The 24,879-nt window shown below is 49.7% G+C and overlaps 1 protein-coding gene across 2 annotated transcripts in view; it reads right to left on the bottom strand.

The window, feature by feature from the left end:
* Positions 1–1,630: 1,630 nt before the first annotated feature.
* Positions 1,631–24,879, bottom strand: part of LUZP1 (leucine zipper protein 1) — a 39,065-nt gene continuing 15,816 nt past the window's right edge. The window contains exons 2-4 of one of the 2 annotated variants that reach the window (XM_065697810.1): positions 12,197–15,449; positions 7,629–7,793; positions 1,631–6,214 (exon numbers count right to left, since the gene is read on the bottom strand). In XM_065697810.1, coding sequence (XP_065553882.1) covers positions 6,176–6,214; positions 7,629–7,793; positions 12,197–15,331 — 3,339 coding nt within the window. In that variant the 5' untranslated portion in view covers positions 15,332–15,449 and the 3' untranslated portion in view covers positions 1,631–6,175. Of the gene's footprint in view, positions 6,215–7,469; positions 7,794–12,196; positions 15,450–24,879 lie in introns of those variants that run through there. The other variant, XM_065697809.1, reaches the window with a different exon arrangement.

Raw genomic sequence — 24,879 nt, 5'->3', positions numbered from 1 at the left:
AGCCTTCTCTTCTCCAGGCTGAACAGCCCCAACTTCCTCAGCCTGTCTCCATACAGGAGGTGCTCCAGCCCCTGATCATCCTCGTGGCCTCCTCTGGACTTGTTCCAGCAGTTCCATGTCCTTTTTATGTTGAGGACACCAGAACTGCACACAATGCTCCAGGTGAGGTCTCACAAGAGCAGAGTAGAGGGGCAGGATCACCTCCTTCGCCCTGCTGGTCACGCTCCTTTTGATGCAGCCCAGGATACGGTTGGCTTTCTGGGCTGTGAGCGCACACTGAAGCTGGCTCATATCCATTTTCTCATCGACCAGCACCCCCAAGTCCTTCTCCGCAGGGCCGCTCTGAATCTCTTCTCTGCCCAATCTGTAGCTGTGCCTGGGATTGCTCCGACCCAGGTGTAGGACCTTGCACTTGCATTTACCTAATATTAAAATGTATCACAATATATTGCACTATATTTACCTAATTCACATTAGTGTGCTCACTTTAATGTGCTTATTGGCTTTACCATGCTAGTTTAATAAACTCTGCATGATAGAGCTAGTGTCACTGTGCGTGGTCACTGTGTGCGTGGTCACTGTGTGGCGTGCCCTGTCTGCCAGCAGCACATTTAGGTCCAAGGTCTGGACATTTGCACTTAGGGACCTGGTTTATGTGGGCAGATGGAGTTTTAGGTGGGAAAGCAAGGACCAAGAGCAACGCTGGTGCCATTGTGGTGGTGAGGCCCTGGCACAGGCTGCCAAAGGAGGTTGTGAATGCTCCATCCCTGGCAGTGTTCAAGGCCAGGCTGGACAGAGCCTTGAGCGACACGGTGTAGTGTGAAGTGTCCCTGCCCATGGCAGGGGGTTGGAACTGGATGATGTTAAGGTCCTTTCCAAGCCAAACCATTCTGTGATTCCATGATTCTGTACGAAGTAATGGAGTCTCTCCATTACTTGTAGGTGCTAATAGGGATCAAGTCAACGTGGTTAGAAATTCCCTGGGAAACATCAGGGAGGCCGGCAAATGCAATAAAATACCCACTGCAAATATTCACATCAGGAATGCAGCCCAGGCTTCACGATCTGCACTTCTGTGTGTGCAGCCCCATCACATTCTTAGATACACATTGATGCAGGCAGAGCCCCTGACCACTTTATCCCCCCGGAAGTTCCTTCCCATCCCTGGCAGTGCTCAAGGCCAGGTTGGACACAGGGGCTTGGAGCAAGCTGCTCCAGTGGAAGGGGTCCCTGCCCGTGCAGGGGTTGGAGCTGGATGAGCCTTAAGGTCCTTTCCAACCCAAACCATTCTGTGGGTCTATGGAGGAAATGGTGACTTGTTTCCCTCTGAACGCTCCCCCTCCAACCTGCCCTCACCGGTGCCAGATCCAGGTCATCTCTGTGCAGAGTGGCTTTGCTCAGCCTGATGTGTCATGGGTGCATTGCCCATGACAAACACAGCCCAGGAATGGATGAGTGAGACCTGGTGGACACAGGCAAAAAGCTGAGCACCAGGCAGGCAGACTCAGCACTAACCCAGTGCTGCAGACCGCAGCCGCTGCAGCACTTCACCAATGGGCATCAGCACCTCTGAGTAACGGCCCCTGTGCAGGGATTCGCGCAGAGCTCTAAACACCACATCACAAACATGTAAAAAGAGAAGAGTTTTATTGGTTATATACTGTAGAGCTGACAGTGGTTGAGTCAGGAGAGACATGCAGATAAGTGTGTGTTTACATTTGGCATGCAAAGAGCACTGTAACTGGAAGGAGGTGAGCACCATCAGTATCCACTGCATGGGCAGCCTGGGGAGGAAAGAGCTGGCTTCCCTCTGAGCTGAGACAGGGAGTTGTGAGAGGGGGAAACAGTGCTGAGAGAGCTATTGGACACAGTTTGTTTAGGGAAATAGGCAATACTGTAACCCTGGAAAATTCGCTTAACTTGGGTGAGTCTGTGATTATGAAAAGATTTCTTGCAGTATTTGTCTTCTACCTAAGCTGCCCCAGCCCAAATATATGTCTGCAAATACAAAAAAATAGATTTATTTTCTTAAAAATACATTCCATGCAGCCTGGAGTGCTGCTTCTCCAAGGCAGGACCTGCACTGCATGCTGGCAGCCCAGGGAGATGATCCTTTGGGTCCTTGGGTTAACGACCAGCAGAGGCATCTGCAAACAATGGCTTCATTCATCACATACAGTGCAGTCCACTGGAGGCTGGCCTTGGAGCAGTGCTTTGACCACTCCAATGATGTGCAAGGGTGGCAGATGAGGTCTACTCTATTAGAGATGCCATCAGTGTGACTATTGCTTTGATCTGTAGCTAGGAAATCGCTCATGTCAAGCGTCTCTTGAAGCACCAAGGCGGGGGGCACCCCTGCCCAGTGCTTCCTGCCCTTTTCCTGCCCTGGAGGTGCTCTGCAGCAGGCCCATGGCTCTCCTCATGGCTGGGTCAGTGCACAGCACTGCGAGCGCTGTGCTGCAGGGCTCTTACTGGGCACAAAGGAAGCTGCTGAGCCCTTGGGCTGGTGCCAGCCATGCCGGGAAGAGCCGATGGCCCTCCAAAAGGGACCGGTGCCTCCATTCCCTTGGGAGAAGCGAGCGCTGACACTTCCTCTGTACAGCAAATACATTTACAACTTTGGGATTACCCGAGTGCTTGATGCATGGCCCTGTGGCCCCATCAAGCCCACTGAAAAGCCTGTTATATTTATATGCTAAAATTACAAATACTTCTTCAGTGATGGCAATATTTACACATATACTCTATTTTACAGCTGTTCAAAAAAAGTGTGCAATTTGAGTAAAACACATTGTGTTTCCTGAAGTCATTGCTATAAGTTTAATAATACAATCAGCTCCTATTGCACTCAAGATTACAGGGCATGGCCCCTTTCCATTTTAAAGAGGGTTTTTCTTTCTTAGATTTCATCTTGGTTGTGGTAAAACCAACCTGGTGTAGTTACTGAGTGACACCTGTGTTCACGATGCACAAGCAGTGAGACTGAGTCTAGAGCAGGAGTTCAAGGTACATGCTGTAAAGTATTGACCCAACGACTGATGCAGCCAGAGAAAGGAGAGACATTACCTGTGAGCAGCAACCGGGGAGAGCACAGTGGGACAGCAGCCGGGGCTCCTGCTGCACCGTGAGCCAGTCAAGAGCAGTGTGAAGCCCATGGCTAAGGAAAAACCCTGGTCCTGGCTGACAGAAGGGGAAAAGCAACAGCTCTTGCTGCTGGTGCACTTTAGACAGGGGATTGCGTTGCTGGGATGAGCTGTGGGGGTGAAAAGCTGATTGAGTTTTGTGGAGAAGTACAGGGAAGCCTGTGTTAACCCAGCATGTCGTGTCATAGAGGTGCAGAGCATTCTGGGGTGGAACTGAAGCCAGTTCCCTTGGAAGGAGCTTTGGAAGCACCATACTAAGCTGGATCCATGAACTTGAGGAGGCGAGGGCTGGTGGATGTGTGCAGGCACACAGGATGTGCACCACTGTCCTGCAGCCGGACGGGGCTCCTCACTGGAAGAAAAGCCATGCAGTCACTGCTCAAAGCAATCCTTGTTCTGCAGTGCAGATGTGCTCTCCAGATGCTTGTAGAACTAAGCTGGAAGTCCTGGACAGCAGTGACATGGGGCAGGGGGGAGGTCTGACGTATGCTGCTGCTCTGTGAGACTGATCTGCAACGCCAAGCAGGTCTTCAGCAGTGGCTCTTCCACACTGACTAACTGGGTATGTGCTGTATGGCTGGAGAGCTGCTTAGCAGCAGGTTTGGGAATGTAAATGAAAGTAAAGGATTGCTGTAGTATCTGAAGAGGCAGGTACAGGCCAAGATGTGACCTCCCAGGTTAAGCAAGCAGGTGATGCAGGAGGCAGTTGGGCCACTTGCTGCAGTGGCTTGGAAGGGGTTTGCAGCAGCATCTCCCATGCAACGGGTGGAAGAGGCCCTGAGAGAGCACGTTTAGTTTGAAGGGCAATATTTTCTTTACCATGAAGGAGCCAGAAGGTGGCATCTTGAGAATGGCAGAGGGCAGCGAGCCAGTCCTGAGAGCACTGCTGAGATGGAGCACTTCTGGTCAGGCTGCAGTTCTGCTTCTCTGGAAAGCCTGCAGGGCTGCATGAGGAGCTGAGGGAAGCTGATGCTGTTCGAGCCATCAATCTCAGTGATGTCTTTTTGTGTGGTAGTGATGATCCTGCCCTACAGAAACCTCTGAGCAGAGCAGGGTGCTCAGGGTGGAGACTGCAGTTCCACAGGCTGGGTGAAAAATAAACCCCAACCCCTTCTGGTTTCAGTTTGCCAGATCTGCACTGATTTGTCCCTTCCCATAAACACGGGGCAGGGGAGGTGGTGCAGAAATCTGAATTAACCTCAGTTACTCAAACTTTCAGTTTGGATTTCAAGTTGAAAATTCTTTCCCATCACAGGTGATGATCTGTTTATCCCCTTCTCTATGAGCACTGCCATGACATGAAATGGTAGAAGATAGCATTATCTCTTTGTCTTGTTAATGTGACACTTGGATATGCCACGAAATATAAAGTAAAGGGTTAAAAATATAAATTTGGGAAACCATCTAAAAATTGCAAAATGCATCTTTTTTTTCTAAAAATATTTTTTCCCTTCCTCCAAACAATCTTTATTAGAAGAAAAATCACGTCATTGAAACACTTTCCTTTTTATATAAATGCTGTCATAGATATTTTCCAACCAGCTGTTTTTTGTAATTCATTTGCCTCTCAGAATTGAGGCATAATTCCAAGGGACAGGGAGGACAAGTGGCACAGATGTGCCTTGGTCACTGCTGTGGTAGCTGCTCGTCTGGAAGGCGAGCTGTGGGAATGAGAGCGGGGCGCACATGGGAGCTGCTGGGGCACAGCTATTCCTGCAGCACCTCCAAACCAAAGAGGGGACCTTTTCCCTTCTGCAGCGTTGTCCTTGTCCCTCAGCAAAGAGGGGTGGCTGTTCCCAACCGGCAGGACAGGAGAACCTGCAGCGGGGTGGTGGGATGTGAAGGAAGGACCTGCAGAGCTCTGTGCGAGCCAGATGCAGTCACCTTGCTCAGGGCAGATGCTGCTCCAACACCTGAGCATCTCCTTGTTGCTCCAACAGCAACATCATCTGCACTCATCATCACCAGCATCTGCCTGTGGGCACTGGCAGGGTCAACGTACCTCTGTTTGAAGCAGTCTCTGACCATACCTGAGTCCCAGACACAGCAGATGGGGTGGTCCTGAAGAGGTGCACGGACCGAGGCTGCCTAGATAGCCTTACTGGAGCTCATCTGAGGTTCCAATCCCACTGCCTCCACCCTGTTTTTGAAAGGAACAAGGACATTCTGCTTGTTTGTGTTTCTTTTAGAGTGCAACTGCTGAGGAAGTGCAGCAGGGCTGTTGCCTGCAGAGCACAAGAGACATAAAGCTTCAGGTAAAAAAGCACCCCAGTCCAAGCCGGGAGGGAGTTTCACTGCTGCATGAATTGATGCTGGTTTGGCTCAGTGGTTGACTTCTTGGTGCAAGATCTCAGCTTGTGATGAGCAGGTCTTGCAAAGCTTGTTGCAGAGACTGACAGCAATAGGGAGGAAGCTGCTTCTAAACAGTATTTTCTGCTCTTCTTCACTCTTAATGTGTAAAGCAACCAGTGGGGAATGGTTTCCTCCTGCCTTATGACAGAGGGTGCTGGGAACACAGGTACTGAGGTGACCACAACCCAAGCCAACAAGGGTGTATTAGGAGAATGCAAACTCTCCCTAGAAACAGAAAGCTTTTGGATGTGGAGCCATGCAGGACAGCTGTCATGGGCTGGTGGACTGTAGCCACAGGGATACTTCTGGGATCTTGTCTAAATGCAAGTGAATAAGAAGTTCTCTCTTGTCCAGGCAGTACCATCGTTCAGAGTGGCTGTGCAGTCAAGACTTCCATATGGAGACAGACCTATCATCCCATGGAGCAGATGTAAGATTGCAGGTACAGAGATGAAAAGTGGGAGTCCCCTGAGCAAAGTCTCTGCAGCTGCCTCTTCAGCAAAGAAGAAAATGAATTCACTGGTAAAGCTCCTGTACCTTGCAATCGCATTAGAAAACTGGTTTCAGGCTTGATGAAGCCTGTGCAGAGGTTACAAACAGGTGGGACACCCATGAGCTTGGTACTGTCCTGCCTCTTGCTCCACTGTGCAGCGCGTTCTTTGGGTGGAAGGCAACACAGCTCATCTCCGAGATGTTGTCCGGCAGGCCCGTGAAGCACCCTGTAAGACACAACCCTGCAGCATCACAGATTGGCCAGGACCCGCAGCTGCCTCTGGCAGCAATTTTGCTCTTGGGAAGAGCATTGTGATAGCCTATAGGCAGCAATCCCAAAGCCCATCAGGATCCTAGCCCAGCAGTAGGGCAGGCGAGGGCAGTGGCAGGATCAGTTTGGAAGATACAGGTTCTGTCAGTGTTTACAGTGCAGTAAGCCCAAAGCAGAATGACCCAGCTCTGCCCTGCATAGAGCATACAGCTTTTTTAATGCTGTAGCATACAGTGCACCCACTTCGCACCCAGCACGTGGTTCTTACAAGACGCACACAGAGGAGATGGAACTGATCTAATGTCAGAGCACATCTTCCATGCGCAAAGTGTTCAGGCTCCTGTTACAGTTGGTGGAGGTCTGGGCAAAGACAGCAGCTCAAAATGACAGTGTGCATGTTGTGGGGACCTGACTTTACCCCAGTTTTCATTTGTTGTTGACCCAGTCTGTCCAGACAAAGAAAGCACAGCACAGCCTCAGGTACAGGAGTCTGCATCCGTCTAACACCTCTCAGTGACCACAGAGAGCATCACTATGGTGTCCGTTTCCTTGGCTACCAACAAGGACGGTGAAAGTTCACTAGCATCTACTGCAAACAATACCCATCTCTAAGTGGCAGTCTGCAAATCTCAGCTGGGACCACGTCCCTCTGGGCTCTGTGTTTTGTGTAGCTTCGCCCAGAGGTATGAGTATATAGGGCTGCCTCACTGCAGCTCTGCTGCTCTCACAGCAAGACTCAGCAACTCCTGTACACCTCCAGTAAGATGCACTGACAACAGGACTGGGGTCTTAAGATATTTCCTGCTGTGGCTGATCCATATGTGGATCCCTTCCACTTCTTCCTGTCTCCAGAAAGACATGTCTCAGGAGGCAGAGCAGCAGGTATGGAGCAGCAGCCAAGCACCCTAGGGGTACAGCAGCCAGCTGAAACAGGGACTCTGATTTTGCCTCTCCAAATGGGTTGTTTTTCCCATCCCTGATGGTCTAGGGTGTGCCACAGGATGACTAGAAGCAGTGCCTCTTATTCCCTAGAGACTATTTTTAGCCATAAAACTAGCTGAAACAAGTTCAGAACAAAAAGAATAAGGTAGTAGTTTTTAATGGTACAGGGAATGAGTAGAATAATTGATGGAGGCAATGCAGGAGACACCCCATCTCTATGGAGGCAATGCAGGAGACACCCCATCTCTATGGAGGCAATGCAGGAGACACCCCACCTTTCGGCAGTGCTGATTTCAGACTGGCTTTCTCCTAAAAGGTTTACATTCATTTTGGACAAGTTCTCTAAGTTATGTCACTGGGAGGTCAGTTCAGACATTGGCTTCCTGCCTTGTCACTCTCTTTTCTGGACAGTCCTTCAACTCACATACCTGCTCCTCCCCTTGGAGACTCAGTGGTGTGTAGGGGCTGGATTCAGGGTCCTGCAGCTCCATCTTGGTGGTTGGCCTTTTCCCTGCTGTGTCAACCTGTGACAGATACTCAGAAGAGCCGTACTGTTTCCTTCTGGAACTGGGCACAAAATCTTTGCTTTCATCCTGTGTGAAGGAAAACAAAGAGGGTTGGAACTCGGGGCCTGGGAAGGGGAACAGCATTGGGTTCCTGGTCCAGGGTTATCAGTGCGAGGTGCTGGCTGAAGTCCCTTTGGCCAGGAGGGCCTGGGGGCACCAGCCCAGCTCTGGCATCTCCTCACTTATGTGCTATTTCTTTTTAAACTCCCCAGTAATTTTAACCCAAGTTCGAGAGGCAGTCTTGTGAGCTGAGTGCCCTGTGCACAAACCTGTGCTCAGCCTGCATGGCTCACTGGGCTCAATGCTTGTATCCATGAGGGACTAGCAGCAGAAAACCCCACAGTTTAGTGACTGAAGGAGTTTCTTGTAACTATTAACTCTGAAGGGTGGTCAGAAACCTGAATCTCCCATTTTCTTGTCACTGAGGACACAATGTGGGAATGTTCTGCACTCTTTTCCTGCTAGAGGCATCTAAATGTCACTCTTAAACTAGCATTTTCCTGAATGTCTGTAGAGACATTTATGGGATCATACCCTGGGATTCAGATGCCTACAGTCTGCCTTATGGCTGGCTGGGGAACCAGAACCAGAACCCTTAGTGGTGAACTGGGCACTGCACTCCTGAAGCCTTTGCGCTCTGGCATCGTGTCTGCTGAACCACACAGAGCACGGCCCTGAGAAGGGGACATGGGCAGTGGCAGAACAGATTTAGTCCCTGCCCTGTGGCAACAGGGACAGCAGGGAAGGGAGAGGCACCACCCGCCCCGCGCCTGGCACAAAAGCATCTCTGAGATGGACACCAGGCCTTGGTGGGCTCTCAGAAAGAAGCTGCCTGAGCTGGCCCTGCTCTGGATGACATCCAGCAAACGCTGGACCTGACCCCCCTCCTCTGTGATCCAGGCCCTACAACAGAAGTGAGGTATGAGCAGCAGTGGCACCTTGGTGAGTAGGCACAACACAGGGACAGGTCAAACAGGGACCTCCGACCAACCATGGACCAGAGGTAACCATGATGGGCCAGGCTGCTTGTAAAAGCGAGGTGGTAACTGTAAATTAATGAATGGCATTCATCTTGATGGTAGACAGATGCAGCCTCATATTCACAAGCCCTGGGCCTCATAGAGGACTTCAATCACCCCAATGTCTGCTGGAGGGACACCAGAGCAGTGCACAGGCAATCCAGGAGGTTGCTGGAATTGTTGCTGACAACTTTGACCTCCAAGCAATAGAGGAACCATCAGGAAGCAGGGCTACGCTGGACCTTGTCCTCACCAGCAGGGAGGGGCTGGTGGGGAGTGTGAAGCTGGAGGGCAGCATTGACTGAAATGACCATAAAATGGTGGAGTTTGAGATTCTTAGGGCAGCAAGAAGGGTGTGCAGCAAGGTCACTGCCCTGGACTGCAGGAGAGCAGACTTCAGCCTTTAGGAATCTTCTTGGTGAGAGCTGGGCTGGTTCAGCCTGGAGAAGGGAAGGCTCCTTAAGGGGAGACCTTAGAGCTGCTCCAGTGCCTAAAGGGGCTGCAGGAAACCTGGAGAGGGTCTTGGGACAGGGCCTGTAGGGAAAGGGCAAGGGGAATGGCTTGAACCTGCCAGAGGGGAGACTGAGATGAGCTCTTAGGCAGAAGCTCTTCCCTGTGAGGGTGCTGAGGCACTGGCACAGGGTGCCCAGAGAAGCTGTGGCTGCCCCATCCCTGGCAGTGCTCAAGGCCAGGTTGGACACAGGGGCTTGGAGCAAGCTGCTCCAGTGGAAGGGGTCCCTGCCCGTGGCAGGGTTGGAGCTGGTCGAGCTTTAAGGATGGCTACCCTCCATGTGTTGCTGCTGCAGACCAGTACCAGTACCTCCAGGTACCGCCCCAGGGCCGGGTCATCGTGGAGCGTGGTGTGCTTCATGGCACCCCAAAGGACAATCAGCTGGTCACTGACAAGCCCTTGGAAGCTGCTCTGAACAGGCTGTGCGGTTAGCTACTTAAATAGGTGCTTACATGGAGTCAGCAAGGGTGAAATGGTGATGTATACACTTTATATTAGCCCCTGAAGCAGAGGAGAGAAGGGGCAAGAGGCAGCACATCGCTGGATACTGTCAGGGAGACCTTTCCATGAGACCCAGACAGCCCAAGCAGGTGAGCACGGCCTCGTTTGAAGACAAGCCTACCTTTAGGGTTTTAGCTAATTTATACAGCTTGAGGTCTCGCGTTTCCTCGTCCTTTACCAGAGCCTGGCTGCAGGCACTAGAGGGAGCTGGTCTTCAGGCTGCAGCATCCATCCGCCAGCAGCTGCTGCCTTTGGGTCTCCTGAAGCATTGCTTCAAAGAGCGGCTGCTTCTGTAGCCCAAATGATGCTAAGAGGTGCTGATACCTCCTGGCATCAGACATCGTGTTTCATGGAGGAGAGGAAGATGTATTTTGGCAAAACCAGCACAGTTTACAGAGAGCATTATTAAGGCAATCTCGGACTTTGGACAGCGGAGCTGGGAAGAGGTGATAGTGATGCCTTTACAGGAAAGCTAAATGTGTAAAGTCAGCATAGATCAGTGCCAAGCCTTCTGCCAGAGCAATAGCTGCATCTTTAACTGAAACTCAGATCCCAGCACAAACAAGCTGCTTGTGATATGAGGCATATCATAACCTTGAAGATACTCTTCAAATGCAGATGCTTTGGTGGTTTTTTTTCAAGGGCACATGCAATAATTTGAGCTGCCCAGATACATAAAATCTGGTGTATCTGCTCTGTGTATCTGCAGTCTTTCGGGGTAACCTCCTGCTCCTTATTTACAAGTTAAAAATATACTTCACTTATGACCAAGAATTCAAATTTGTGCCTATGGTGTCAGGGTGATACACAGAGATACCCAGCTCCGTACTCACCAGCCCTGCATGAAATAACCACACAGTCACCTTCCTGACTGCTTGCCACTGCAGACAGGGAAGCCAGCTAACCCTGATACCCAGGATGACTACACAGAGATCAGGTTGCCCTGCCAGGTACCCTTCAGCTGCCGCTGTAGGCACATTTGACACGACAGTGACCTCCAGCCCACCTGTATGATGTACTGCAGAGCTACACTCTGCCTTGGGTGGGCTGCTAGGGGGAAGATGGGACAGAAACATGTGAGTGCCCATGCTGTCAGGCTCCATGACTGACCCTACGTGAGCTCTGCTGCAAGTGGTGACGTCTTCACCTGTGAAGCTCAATGCTGTGGCTGCTGGGAATTCCAGCTCCTGGGATAAAGGGAGGCCCAGGGATGGATCTCCCATTTCCCAAGCACATAAGCTGCCATGAGGCAAAAGGACAACCTCAATCATGTCAGCTCTGCCTGGATTCATGAAAGAATTACAGAGTGCCTGTGACCACGAGTGACCCTGGCCAGAGAGATGATGTCTTCTGTGTCCAAATGTAGCTGGAAGGGCAACCTGTGCTTTGTAACACCCCAGGCAATAGACTCTCTACAAAGCAATGGGGCAAATTTTTCTGTGCTTCTCATTGCCAGAGAAGTGGAAGAGAAGTTTTGCAAATGTAAAACTTCCTTCACTTCTCCACCACCTCATCTTTGTCAGGGCCAGAGTCACTCAGTTATGAATCTGTCCCCTCTACCACCAGCCCTTTCAGACTGCTTCACTGGGCTCCTCCTGCACACTGCCAGTGGCAGCAGCTGCTTAGAGCAGCTCTAAGTGAAGAGCTGCAGCAGGAGCTGGCACGTGGCTTAATGGCCTGGAGGGGCACTTGGTGCCCACGAGCTCAGTTGAAATACGCTGGAGCCTGTGGCTCCGGTGGCAAGTACAGCTCCAACTGTCTGTGTGTGCCAGCCCCGCTTTGAGGGACTCCCCTCACTGGTTCCAGCCAATGGAACAGGAAAAGAGCACAGCCACCCCCATGCCTCTTGCTCCTTTTCAGGTGGCATGTTGACACAGACCGAGGAGGGAGTAGCACTGTGTAACCAGCCAGCACCCATCTGTTTAGGAGATGCCTGGGAAGCATTTCCAGACCAGAGTCTGGTTTCACATGGAGAAACCATGCAGCTCTTACCAAAAGGAGCTGTCATTAGAGCTACAGCTCTGCCTGGGGCACAACTCTATTAAAATCTGCTCTTTTCCATAATCTTTTCATTACTACTTCAAGTTGAAAGTGCCATGCAAAGCCACTCTGAAAAGCATACCATGTCCTGCACGTAACTATGTTTTCTGGCAAGACCAAATGCTACTAGATAGTTATTCATCTGGCATTACAAGACCCAAACAGATGGATCTAATGTCAAGAAGTCTAAATCAGGGTCTTCACATAGGAGATACTCCACTGAAGACAGCAGAGCTGGAAGATGGAAGCACTTCAGGAAATAAGCTGTGACAATGGCAAATCAGGCACCCTACAACCAACAGGCAGCTTGGAAAACCTCATCAACTGACAGACAAGAGTGTTTGACTCAGGATACTTACAGGTAGTGTGGTCCGGTGCCAAGCAGAAGCTGCTGGAGGATCACTTGCACAGCTCCTGCGTGTTAGCAGTTCAGATGCACTTAAGTTACTTTTGGTCCTTCGGGATCCCAGTTCAGGGGCACTCCAGGAATCAGCCATGGTATTGGTCCTTGCTGAGGTCTGCTCCAGGAGGTTTGTTCTTGCATTGTTCCCTTCCATTTCCAAGAGGTCCACTGAGGACATACATCTGCTGGTAGTACTGGAAGCTGCGCTTCTCTCCCCTTTGGGCTGAGGGTGCTCCAGGGAATGTAAGCCTTGTCTTGTTCTCCAGGAACTTCTCACAGTGACATGCTTTGTTTCGCATGAAACTGCATCTGAAGAGCCATGGCTCTTCCAGCTGATTGTCTCTGAAGGTGCCTCACTGCTCCTCTCGCTGAGCTCAGAAGTCTTTATCATAATGCTGCTTCTGGAGACCACTGTTTCTGCTTTGCTTCTCAGCGCTGCCTCTCCAGTTCTGTCTGCCTCAGATGATTTCAGAGCACTTTTACTGATCGATATCTCAACGGGCGTGGGGAGATTGTTTGCTAGTGGTGAAGGTTCATTTGGAGCAACTCTGATGTTGCTGGTGGTAACATGTCTTTCCTTTGCTGCTGTATCTGCACTGGCTCTTGGAGCTGTTGGCTCAGAAGGGAAGATTGTGATGCTGCTTGTCATTTTATTTGTTACTGGTTTAAAAACAGACTTTTGCTTTTCGGACTCAGCCTCAGAAACGGTTCCTCCCATCACTGCCTTCATATCCTTTTCAACAATCGCAGGCTTAATGACAGCTTTTGATCTCAGAGCTTCTCTTGGGCTGAACGACCTTCTAGATTTAAGTCCTCCAGTGCTGGCATCGGGTGGTTTTATACACTTGGTGGGGTCTTCATCATTTACAGTGTTTTTGTCATTTTCAAAAAGCGATGCTCTAAAAACTCCCCTGGAATTGGAGAACTGCTTGGAACTTACTTTTCTTCTTGTCTCAAAATCTGACTGCGTTTTTTTGCTTCTTCCTGATTCTTCATCTGAACTAAGCTTCTCTTGGTTACTCTGGATGGTTTTGGGGTCCGTTTTTAAACACGCGTTTACACGATCTGTCACTGCAGTTGAAGACTGCTCCGTGTCTTCCTTCTCGAGCCCTGTGGCAGTCTGCAGCATGTCCTCCTGACTCCTGGAGCGATGCGAACACTTTGTTAGTGTTGAAGGCTTCGCACATTCAAGCGATGTGTCTGCAGATTCTTTTTCCTGGGAGATGATTGCTCTTTTAGCCTTCCCCTCCAAAGGCTGTCTGTGTGATGCAGCAGGAGTGTTCACTGCTTCTACTTTAGAGTCAGATGCTGACACATGGGAGGAGAGCTGGTACTTGTATGCAGAACCTGTGCCATTGGAAGACGTGTAGTTACCCCTGGTGAGCTGTGTGTCCCCTGAGCAGTCACTGACTTCCACCTGACTTGTTTTCAGCTTCTCAGCCAAAGAAGCCACTGATTCTCCTTTATTTGACTTCTCATCCCGTGTGTCAGCTCCACTGCCACGGAGCACCTGAGATGGTTTCTCAGCTTTGGACCTCAGGCCTGGGTCACCAACAGGTTTGGAAGGTGCTTTCCAAGACTTCTGCTCCTGTGCAGCAGGAGGGTATCGGCTCAGGACAGAGGGCTGCTCTTTTGCTCTCTTCCCCTCATTCTGAGGGACGCAGCCTTCCTTCTGACCAGAAGAAAAAGTGGAAACCGAAGATTTCTCTTCCAGTCTTTTTGTGTCTGTGGCGGCAGTGTCTGAAAGGGCAGAGGCACCAGATGCTTTGCCTGCTTTTCTGTTTGTTAAGCTCGGACTGGGCACCTGCTTCCCACCGTGGGCATAGCTGTCATTGCTGACAGAGAAATCTCTGTTCCTTGCTCTTTCCCGGCGCTGCTGCGGCGAGAGCTCCCTTGGCTTGTGCTTGGCAGCTGTCAAATCAGCTATGACACCCCTGTATTTAGGTCTGTCATGTTTTCCCCTGCTAGCAAAGCTTGTATCTTCATTTTCTACCTCTCCATTCTCCAGATCTTTCTGTTTCTTTATTTGCATTTTTATTTCTTCCAGCTGACCCGCTAAGAGCTTGTTTTTATTCTGCTCACTCAAGTAACTGTCTTGGAGGTCATTATTTTTGGCTCTCATTTTTTTAAGCTCTTCTTCTAAAGATTCAAAGCGTTTTATCTGAGTTTTAAGTTTCTCAATTTCTTGGGTGAGATCTTTCACTTTGTTGTCCTCCTGATTTTTATTCTTTTGATTTTCTGACTTATTCCTGGTTTCATTTTCCACATGTTTCAGGTAATCCACGCTTCCCTTCCTCCTGGTCTCCTTAGAGGGCAAAGCTGAAGTCAAGTCATCTTCAATCCTCAAATCATTTCTGTCTAGCAGGTTATTTGATGACCTTTCTAGCAAGTTGGATGCATTCCTGGTTTGATCCGCCCTATTCAGCTTATTGTTTTGTTCTAGCTTCTGCGTTAGCTCCTGGATGATTTTTTCGTTCTGCTTTTCTCTTTCATTAAAGTGTTTTCTTTCCGTGATGAAGCTCAGCGCTAAGGATTTCAGTTTTTCTAACTCACCCGTCAAGCTCTGCTCGGTTTTATCCAGCCTGTCCTCAGACGCCTCCAGTTCTTTCACCTTTACTCGAAGCACTTCTAGTTCCGTCGATATCTTTTTGGTCAAGTTCTTTTCTTCGTTGAGGCTGAGACACAGCTGCGTGCAGTCATTCTTGCTCCTGCTGAAGGCCTCCTCCAGCTTCTCCAGCTCTGCCATTCTCCTCTGCAGGTGCTCGATTTCTGACTTCAGCTCTCGGGTGAGGCTCTCTTCCTCCTCAAGTTTTTCTTTCATTAACCGGCAAAGCTCTTCAGCCTTCCTGATTTCTTCATCCTTGCCTTCAATCTTCAGCACTCGTTTCCGCAGGGCCTCAACATCGGCCAGCATGCTGGAGTTGCTGCCTTCCGCCTGGATAACTTTGTCCTGGAGGTCAAGCAGCTCATCCTCTGCTTTCTGCAGGTTTTTGGTTGCTTCCTCCAGTTCATCAAGGCGGCGGCTGAGACTCTGCAGTTTGAACCGTAGGTGCCGATTTGAGGTTTCCTTGTAACCTGTGAATTCTGCCATGTTTCTTTTTTGTTCCTTTTAGGTGAAGGCTTTGCTTTGTCTGGGTGAATGGCGTGGTCTTGAGCACCTTGTGTATTCCTGCTGCGTTCCTGTTTCTTTGGACAGAGGCAATCTCACCCTGAAAGAAAACATAGTTAAAATCACAGTAAGAGCTCGGAATGTAAACGCTCGCAGGGGATAAGTTAACTATAAACGTTTCCATAAATAACTTTTTAATTAAATACGTTTCTGAGTGCTGCATTAGAGGAAAAGAAACTGCAGAGAAGCGCCCCAGTCCCTTTACTTTGCTTATATAGGATTTCCAAAAATAGCCTGCTCCCAGCCGCTGCGGGAAGGAAGGGCCCTCCACTGCTGGCCTGCATAGGCAGCGTGTGCACAGCAAACAGGAGAGCCTCACGCCAGTGCTCAACAGGCAGCACACACAGCCCACATACAGGTCTTTGGGTTGTGGAGGCTGATGCAGCCCAGAAGCCAACTGTATCCTGGGCTGCATCCAAAGGAGCGTGACCAGCAGGGCGAAGGAGGTGATCCTGACCCTCTGCTATGCTCTCCTGAGACCCCACTTGCAGCATTGTGTGCAGTTCTGGTGTCCTCAACATAAAAAGGACATGGAACTGTTGGAACAAGTCCAGAGAAGGGCCACAAGGATGCTCAGGGACTGGAGCACCTCCCGTATGAAGACAGGCTGAGGAAGTTGGGGCTGTTCAGCCTGGAGAAGAGAAGGCTGCGTGGAGACCTCATAGCAGCCTTCCAGTGTCTGAAGGGGGCCTATAAGGATGCTGGGCAGGGACTCTTCATCAGGGACTGTAGGGACAGGACAAGGGGTGATGGGTTCAAACTTAAACAGGAGAAGTTTAGATTGGATCTAAGGAAGAAGTTCTTTCCTGTGAGGGTGGTGAGGCACTGGAATGGGTTGCCCAGGGAGGTTGTGAATGCTCCATCCCTGGCGGTGTTCAAGGCCAGGTTGGAAGAAGCCTTGGGTGACCTGGTTTAGTGTGAGGTGTCCCTGCCCATGGCAGGGGGTTGGAACTGGATGCTCTTACAGTCCTTTCCTACCCAAACCATTCTATGATTCTATGCATGTGCAAGACTCAGGTCCCCGCTCACAGACAAGCCTGTGCAGCAGACACCTCTCTATTCAGCACTGTCTCCTGAAGACGCCTCAGAGATGAAGAGTCAGGAACCATAAACAAGACCTGGAACTGAGAAAATGCAACCCCCCTCCATTCAGTGGCCACTGAGATGGGGGCAAGCTCCCTTACCCCTAGCTCACAGACAGTGGGTATGAGCCATGCCAGTGGGTACTGTTCATTGCTGCCAGCATTCCTCCTGCAGCACAGGCTGCTCAGCAAAGCTCTTCACCTGGTTTGTCCTCACAGGTACCAGTGCCAGCAGAGCTTCAAGGTTCTCCCTCCTGTTTCAAAAGCTGTCGTTGTCCTTGGCTGCCACCCACTTGCCCACCCAGGAGATGAGCAGTTGCGAGCGCTTACGCCACTGATCCTTGCTGCCACTGAGTGAGCAGCAATCAAACACCCAGGCACGCTCTGACGCACTCCATGGAGTAAAAAACCCCTCTGTGCTTGGCAGGGAGCAGCTGGGAGGGAGACCTGAGTGCACCAGAATCATAGAATGGATTGGGCTGGAAGGGACCTACAGAGGCCACCTAGCCCAACCCTCCTGCAATGAGCAGGGACATCTTCAACCAGATCAGGTTGCTCAGAGCCACATCCAGCCTGGCCTTGGATGTCTCCAAGGATGGCAGAATGGCTGCTGGAAGTCCCTCTTTGGCACTCAGAATTAGCACCATCCAGGGCCTGAGGCATGTCCCAGTATACACAAGGACCACAGCAAATTTGAGGGGAGGAGGAAACTGCAGCCTCCGGCATTTCCGTTGAGCTCTCTGCAGAGGAAACACTTGGGAGCTTCCCATTTCATAGCACCAAGAATCACAGAGCAGGACGTGGGGAGGAGATGGTGCTGGCTGCCAGTGGGTACCACTGCGCACACCAGGCTCCCCACCACCCCTCTTGAAGGACCTCCCCCTCTTGTCAGGGTGACGACCTATTGGCTTGTCCCCACACCAAGAAGAGCCCCAGTGGTGCTGTGCCTGGCCTTGGCCTTGTGCCTGTGCCCTCCATCCCCACATCCCGCTCCGGTGCCACCCTCCCTTGTGTTGCCCATAAGCCACATCACCAGGGCATCACCAGGAAGGCCAACACGAGCAGCTCCGCCATGCCCTGAAAACAAAGCCCTGAGCCAGCAGGCCTGGGAATAGGGAGTTAATGGTTAACCCGGCACCTCTTTTTGCTGGCTGGGAAGCGAGAATGGGCTCATCCCAGTGGGAAGGGGGTAGCTCTGGCTCCCTGATGGGAGGCTCTTTGCCACAGAGAGACTTTGTTGCTCAAACAGCTCCCCAGCCTGCCTCCCTGGGAAGAGAGGGGGAATGGAGAGCTACCTCCACAGTCAGGTGGGCAGAGGGGCTGCTCTTCCTTTTCCTTCCTCTTCTTCAGAATGGCTGAAGCATGGCTGATACACTGGAGGGCATGGCTGCAGTTCAGGGGGACCCTGAAAGGCTGCAGGAAGGGGTAGACAGCAGCCTCAGCAAAAATGACTCCGAGCCTTGCTCTTGTGTCTGTTGGTGGCTACAAAGCAGCTCCACAGAAGATGATCTGGGGAGTCCTGGAGGATGAAAGCTGAACAGAGGTCAGCAGCGCACCCTTCTGTGCAGCCAGCACGTTGAGCGAGGTGATCCTTCCTCTCTGATCGGCTTTTGTGAGGCCACATCTCAAGTGCAGTGTCCAGTTTGGGACTGCCCGTTACAAGAAAGACACAGATGCACTGTGTTGAGTCCAGCAGATGCCACTGCAATGACCGTGGGGACGTACAAGGAGACACTAAAGAACTGGGTTTACTCGGCCTGCAGAAGAGAAGGCAAAGACCTTTTGCTGCCTGCAGCTGCCGGAGGGGAGGGTGTAGAGAAGACAGAGGCACACAGTGAAAGAAGCGAAAGCTGCAAGAAGAAAACTTCCAAGTAGATATGAGGACTCTTCCCCATCCCCATGAGAGTGCTCAGACACTGGCACAGGGTCCCAGAGAAGCTGTGGGAGCTCTGTCCATGAAAGTACCCAAAGCTCTACCATAGGCAGCCCCGGAACTCCCCAGTGCCTCCCCAGCTGACAAAGTTTACTACAAGAGATGAAAGAGGCTTGATCTAATCTAAGGAGAAAAAGGAGATATACAGCAGCATCTACAAACAAGTATGTTGAGAGGAGGTATCCATGAGAAGTCTTCTAGCAGAAGGCTCTTTAAATTCCTGGCATAGCCAGAATTAACCCCAGTGCTTGCAACAGAACCCAAACACGTCAGTATTAAAAATAAAGTGCATCTCTTCAAGATTGAGGTGAATCGACCAATATAAACCATGACCTTGGATGTAGTCTCTGCTTTAAGCTTGTCATGCTTCTGAGTGAGAGCTTCGACCAGAGGCTCCTAGGGGTGCTTCCAACCTAAGTTACTCTGGGTGTTCATGACTGCTCTTCTCCAGCCTGTGACTGATATCAAAGAAGCAAAAGGAATGGTGCAGATTGTGAACACTGGACTGTTATTAATGTTAATTGATATTAATTATTTATTATTATTGATATTCATTATTAATAGATAAAGTCCCACTTAAACAGGACTTGCTAAATCTGGAAGGCAATAACTTGCTCAGCTTGTAAAGGTACTGAACAATCTGACAGGGGATGTATGGACCTCAGATTTCTCTCTTTTTGCAAAGTGAGCAGTTCTCATCCCAGCTCTATTTTACATTTTTAGAAAAAGGAAAAAAAAATAAAGAAACAGGAAGAAAAGAGGATAACTTCCAGAAATAGCAAAAAAACCCCAATCCTGTAGCAGTGGCAAATGCAATAAGGACAGCTCGGTTAAACAGAGCCATCTGAGTCACTGATAAAGTGTGATCAAAAGCTCTGAAGGCCTGTATCCTGGAAACACTGAAAAAGCTTAAATGGACACAGCAGCAACCTTATCTCCAGCAGCAGCTGACGTCCTGCTGCAGCTCACGGGCAGACCCTCTTGGCTGTATCAGCAGGAAATACTGAGCAGAAGTATCACAGGAGAAATGACGCTATTTTGTGCGCTGGCCTGTGTATTCACACACCCAAGTCTGACACATCTCACCATGCTCAACCAGTGACACAGAGCAAGAGAGACACCTACACAATGCTTAAACATCTTCACCTGACCTTCCCAGGGAGACAGGACCTTTCCCAGGAGAGGAATCACTCCTGGAGGGCTCATACTCTGCCCACTGAGGATGAAGGGAAACTAGACATGGGCTCAGGCACAGATAGCTGGATGGCAGTTGTCTCCCCTGGGAATGATGCCCTGCTCTCTCCAGGGGCCATCAAAAATACAGAGTTTGGTAAAAGCTGAGGAAAGGTTTGGGAAAGCTCAGAAAAGAGGTCACGAGTCTTTTTTTTTACCCTTTAAAATGCTAAGATACCACTGATCTCACCTGAACAACAAGGGCAACCCTGCATTAGGCCAAGAGCCATAGTAACATCCATTTGGATTTGAGTTCTTGAAACAAATGCTTCTGATGAGACATGCAGGAAGCCTGGGAAATCTCAAACTATCTATTTTACAAAGCAAATATCAAGGCAAAATGTGTGGCCAGTACAGGGAGAGAAGATGTTGTCTGATGTAAAAGGTTCTTTATTGTAGCACATGAAGCCAAACCCAATTTCACAAGAGAAATGTAGCACACAATCAGTTCAAAGTGGTAACTTAAAAACACTGCAGTGAATTCACCAGGATTCACTATTTTAATGGCATGTTCCAATTCTTCTTTTTCCCATGGATTTTTCATGGGCTTTTCTGATCTTCCTCACAAGTGCATGGATCTCCTAAGTATATACTTCTAATCATCAACTCCATTCTCAACCTGTTTAGCACACATTGTCTTTCAGGGCTCTTCTGACTCTGTGTGGTTTTGGCCACAGCATCCTGTTAAACAGCTGCGAGAATTCAGTATTTGGGACATTTCCTAGAATACTTTCATAACTCCCAGTGACCCTTCATGGTCTTAAATTTAAGTTTTCTGCACACTCAGTTTTGCTCATCATTATCTATGATTTTCAGAGAACGCTTTTTCAGCAGCATCATTAGAGAAAGCCTTCCCCTGGGACTCTATCACTTTTCTGCACTGAACACAGAGTCAGTTCACAGCTGTGCATGGAGGCAAAACCCCTCTAGCTAGAAGCATTTGTGCTAGCTGAGACACTTCATGAATTGGCAGCAAACCATCTGCTATTTCAGGAACAGCAATTAAGTGACTACTATGTGAGACCTACACAGATAAACTCTGCCAGAAGTCCTCAGGACCATGATGCTATTCCTCTCCAGATGCACAGAAGCATCTTACCCCCCATGTTGTGTTCCTTGCTCTGATCTGGTTGTTGGGAAGAGTCCCACCAGCACCTACTGCTCTGGGCTTCAGGATGTCCCCAACATGCCCATGTGGGAATAACTTTTGGCACCCACTCCTACTGTGCTCTCTGCTACACCAAGATAAAAATGCTGCCAGATGCCATGTGAGTCTGTCAAGAACTAGAACAGAGCACGTTTTGCACTGAATCTTGGGGGGTTTTCAATCTTTTCACTTGTGCTTTTATACTGATAATGCAACAGCCCTCACTATGGCTGGGGAAGCCTGGGGCCCCAGTGATGACACTGATGGTCTTCCACAGTACCCATCATCAAAAGGGCAATGTCACATCACATATGTTAAGTTTCAGCCTTAACCCAGTCCTAAAGATGAATGAGAATTATTCATGCCTTGGCCTACAGCCACTGTTCATTAATTTCTTCTTTTGTTCTTGAAGCTGTAGGGGTTTTTCCAGTAGACCCTAAAGACCGTTAAAGCACAGCACTTATCCCAGGCAACAGAAAATCAATAGGTTCAAACACAGCTCCACACAGAGATAAGAACAGCCACTTGCCCCATTGTGGCTGGAGCCCTAGAGATCCTCCATACTGTCAGATCCACACAGGCTGAGTTTTGCATTCCTCAGCTGCCAGGTGACCTGGTTTCAGGGGAGGAGCAGAGTGGGGCTATTGTCCATGTTCTTGTGGATGGGGCGTACACCTGATACTACTCCCTTGGCCTCCCCAATGCTGGGGTGAGCTTAGAGCCTCCCTGTTTTGTTTGCAGCTAAATTACTACTGAGAATCCCTGTGAGAACTGGATTTTTGCACGGAGCACAATGCTGGGAGTGTTTGCACACACTTGGGGAAAGGGAGCCTTGGGCAATGCAGGTCTCCAGACTGTGTTCAGATTGCATTAGGAGGCTGACAGTCACTTCATCAGTCTGGAGATGTACACCAGCACAACCTGGGGTAGCAAGGAGGTTCTTCTTCACAGTCGCAGAGGGCCAAGCAGGTCAGGGGAGAGTTGATTACACTATGCTCTGGTTCAAATACATACTCTTCCACCTGAAGTATAAGTGTGTTGGTTGGATTCTGCCTCGTGTGCATATACATCTGCTGTTTTAATTAGAGGGCTCTGGTGCTGCATACGTATGCAATGGAGCGTGAACATGTCATGCTCAAACACAGTAATACTGCTGACGATTCATGCCTGTATCACAGCTCAGCACGGTGAGAGCATCAGTTGGATTTTAATTCCCTCCCCCAGGGCGGAATGGGCTGGGAGGAGTCCAGCATGTCATTCTTCATTTGTAAAGCAAAATTTCTCTGCCATTTATGGAGAAAAAGGACATGGGTGTCAAAAATTGCAGCCAATGAGGAAACTGGGGCCAGAGCCTTCCGTCAGATAAAGAGAAAAGAGAGAAAAAATCTTTCTTACTTTGATTTTGTCTTTTATAAGCTCCTTCCAGCTCCCAGTTCTTGACCCCACACAGTGATACACAGTCATGGGAACAGGAGGAAAATATTCCAGAAGGAAAAGGAAATAAACCAAGACATTCAGACTAAATAAAAGCCGGAGTCCACTATGTGTCATCAACCCCACATGAAACCTGCAGATGCCTAACAACCTCCTGGGGCAGCCGAAGAGAGGCAGACGATGTGTTGTTTTACATGGGGTGGGGTAAGGGGCTGAACACAAAACGCCAAGTGGCTTGTTGGAGGGTCTGTTGACATGTTGAGGGACGAAATGTCTGCATGCAGAGGGAAAGGAAATTCTCAGAGTCAGAACAAGCTAAACAATCTGGAAGTGGTTTGAATATTGACTAATACAATGCTAGACTAGAGACATGCGAAATAATGAGACAGCAGCCAAAAATAACCACAGCGACCACAACGATGAAGGAGACTAAAACAAAGGCACCAAACAGCATCTAGGGCAAGTGTGGGAGACTGCAGCAGGCTCTGCAGATGCTGGAGAGGATCTGGCACATCACCAAGTCACACTGACCCTACGCCAACTCTGATTGCACACAAACTCTCCAGTGCTGCTCTGCTCCCAGCATTATAAAAGGAACTTCTCCATACAGAGCTGGCAGTGCCAGTGTAAAAGCAGCAGAACATAGAAAGTCACCCCCAGTTGCTCACAGCAGGTGTCCTGAGCACTAGGGTTTGGGCAGAGGCAGTTGCTGCTGCTTTACTGTGCACAGCAGAGATTATGCTTTTCTCCACAAAGCTGCTACCACCCACCTCTGGCTCCCCTTTGACATCACTGCTTGGCTTGCACTGGAAAGAGTCACAAGTCCAGGCTCACTGAGGCCAGGTCTGAGCATTTGGTGACTAGGTACAGCACCTTCCAATAATACACAGTGGTGTCCACCTGCACAAGTGCCAAACAGAACCCTGGGGCTAGCGGCATCCTCGCCCTGAGAACCCCAATGGCAAGGAGGATGGTACCTGTGCTCTGGAGCTCTTGATCAAAAATGGATTGATACTTTCAGAGCCTCTCAGCATGCTGCTCCTACCTGTCAGGTATCAGAAAATGTTTGGTACATGCAACAGACAAGCTTCCTCTTTTGACAAGCTCTACACTTGCTTTTATATTTGAATTCAACACCACATTTTCATGTATTGTAGGCAAGCACAGGAGTTGGTGGGACAGCTTGGCTCCTCACCACATCACAGAGCTCAAGAATTACCTTCCTGCCTTCTTCATGCTGTTTCAAGAAAAATGCCCCATCCTGCACTGGAATCAAAGCTGAGGAAGATGTTTTCCTTCTTTGCCTCAGTGTCCCATGCTGCTACTTGTACTGTCCTCAGAAGCAGCTTTTCCTGTCACATTTGATTTCACAAACACTATGCAGGCATCTCTCCAGCGAGTCACAAACTTGGCAGCATCCTGTAGTTAGCATGGGAAAAGCAGTCCCAGCTCAGTGGTGCCTTTGTAATATTTGTTGGACATGGAGGTATTCCATGTCCTTCACCCCTCTATCCCACCTCTGCCAGGCTCAGCTTTGCAAGGGCTTCAGGGACCATGGCTGTCACCATCCCTTCTCCTCTGCACCCATAACATGTGCTATCATCAAGGTGCTGCCTGGAGCTGAACCACTCATGAGCTGGCTGAATGCCACAGGATCCAAACTTCAGGAATGCCTCAGTCCAGCTGAAGTTTCCCAACTGTCCTGCCACGAGCCCAGCATTTTGTGTGTCACTGCTGTCGACTTTGTTCCCAGTTCTCATTGGGTTTTATCTGTAATTCTCCAGCATTGAGCCTGTCAAGGAAAGGGGCCTTGGCCTCCTCAGGGATACTGCAGTATTGATGAAGACATTGGTTCAATGTTAAGAGCAATACAAAAACTAGAGTATTAGAGGGGGAATGTGAACCCAGAGGGAAAACTACTGCTTAGTGCTGTGGGCTTCTGGCTGTCCATCTCAGAAAGGCTCCATGTATGGAGATTACTGAATGCAAAGCACACACAGTCCTCTGACTCAGGAGGTCCCTGGAAGTGGGCAGGGGGGAATCATACTGTATGTTAGCTATTCTCATACTCCTCCTCAACAGCTGCTTTTGGTCCCTCCACAGCTAGGATGCTGAGGAGACAGGCACCCTGGTCTGACCTACAATGCCCTCTCCTCTGGTCCTTTTCTTCTCTCCCACATCACTTCAGCCTGCCTCTCTCTGCTTCTCAACCTTTCATTTTACTCAGATAATCAGTACATGGAAAAAGCTCTTTTCACACTTTTCTTCCACACTGTCATGGCAAGCTTTCCTCCTACACTTGCTCTTCTAACTTCTTCATCTGGCCATCACAAACCTTACCCTTCAAGAGCAGCTCTATTCTCTCCACCCTCTTCCGTCATGCTTGGGCTGAATACTGGGACAGTACCATCCCTCAGTTCCTGCTGGTGTTTTCACTCCTTCTTTCCATCCTGCTGCCTTTGCTCATCTCTGGTTGGGCTCACTCTCTTCAGCACTCTGCTTCTGCTTGTGTTACGCTGAGGAACTCCATGGTGCAGAATGTCATGGAACCTGAAAGTCCTTGTGGGTTCATAAAGCAGCAACTAGACAAACTCACAGACAAAAAAATCCCTCAAGGTCATACATACAGGGACAGGGACCC

The sequence above is a fragment of the Lathamus discolor genome, chromosome 18 (genome assembly GCF_037157495.1).
Source record: "Lathamus discolor isolate bLatDis1 chromosome 18, bLatDis1.hap1, whole genome shotgun sequence".
NCBI lineage: Eukaryota > Metazoa > Chordata > Aves > Psittaciformes > Psittacidae > Lathamus > Lathamus discolor.
The sequence above is the reverse complement of the archived record's forward strand: the minus strand, read 5'-3'. Positions and strand labels throughout refer to the sequence as shown.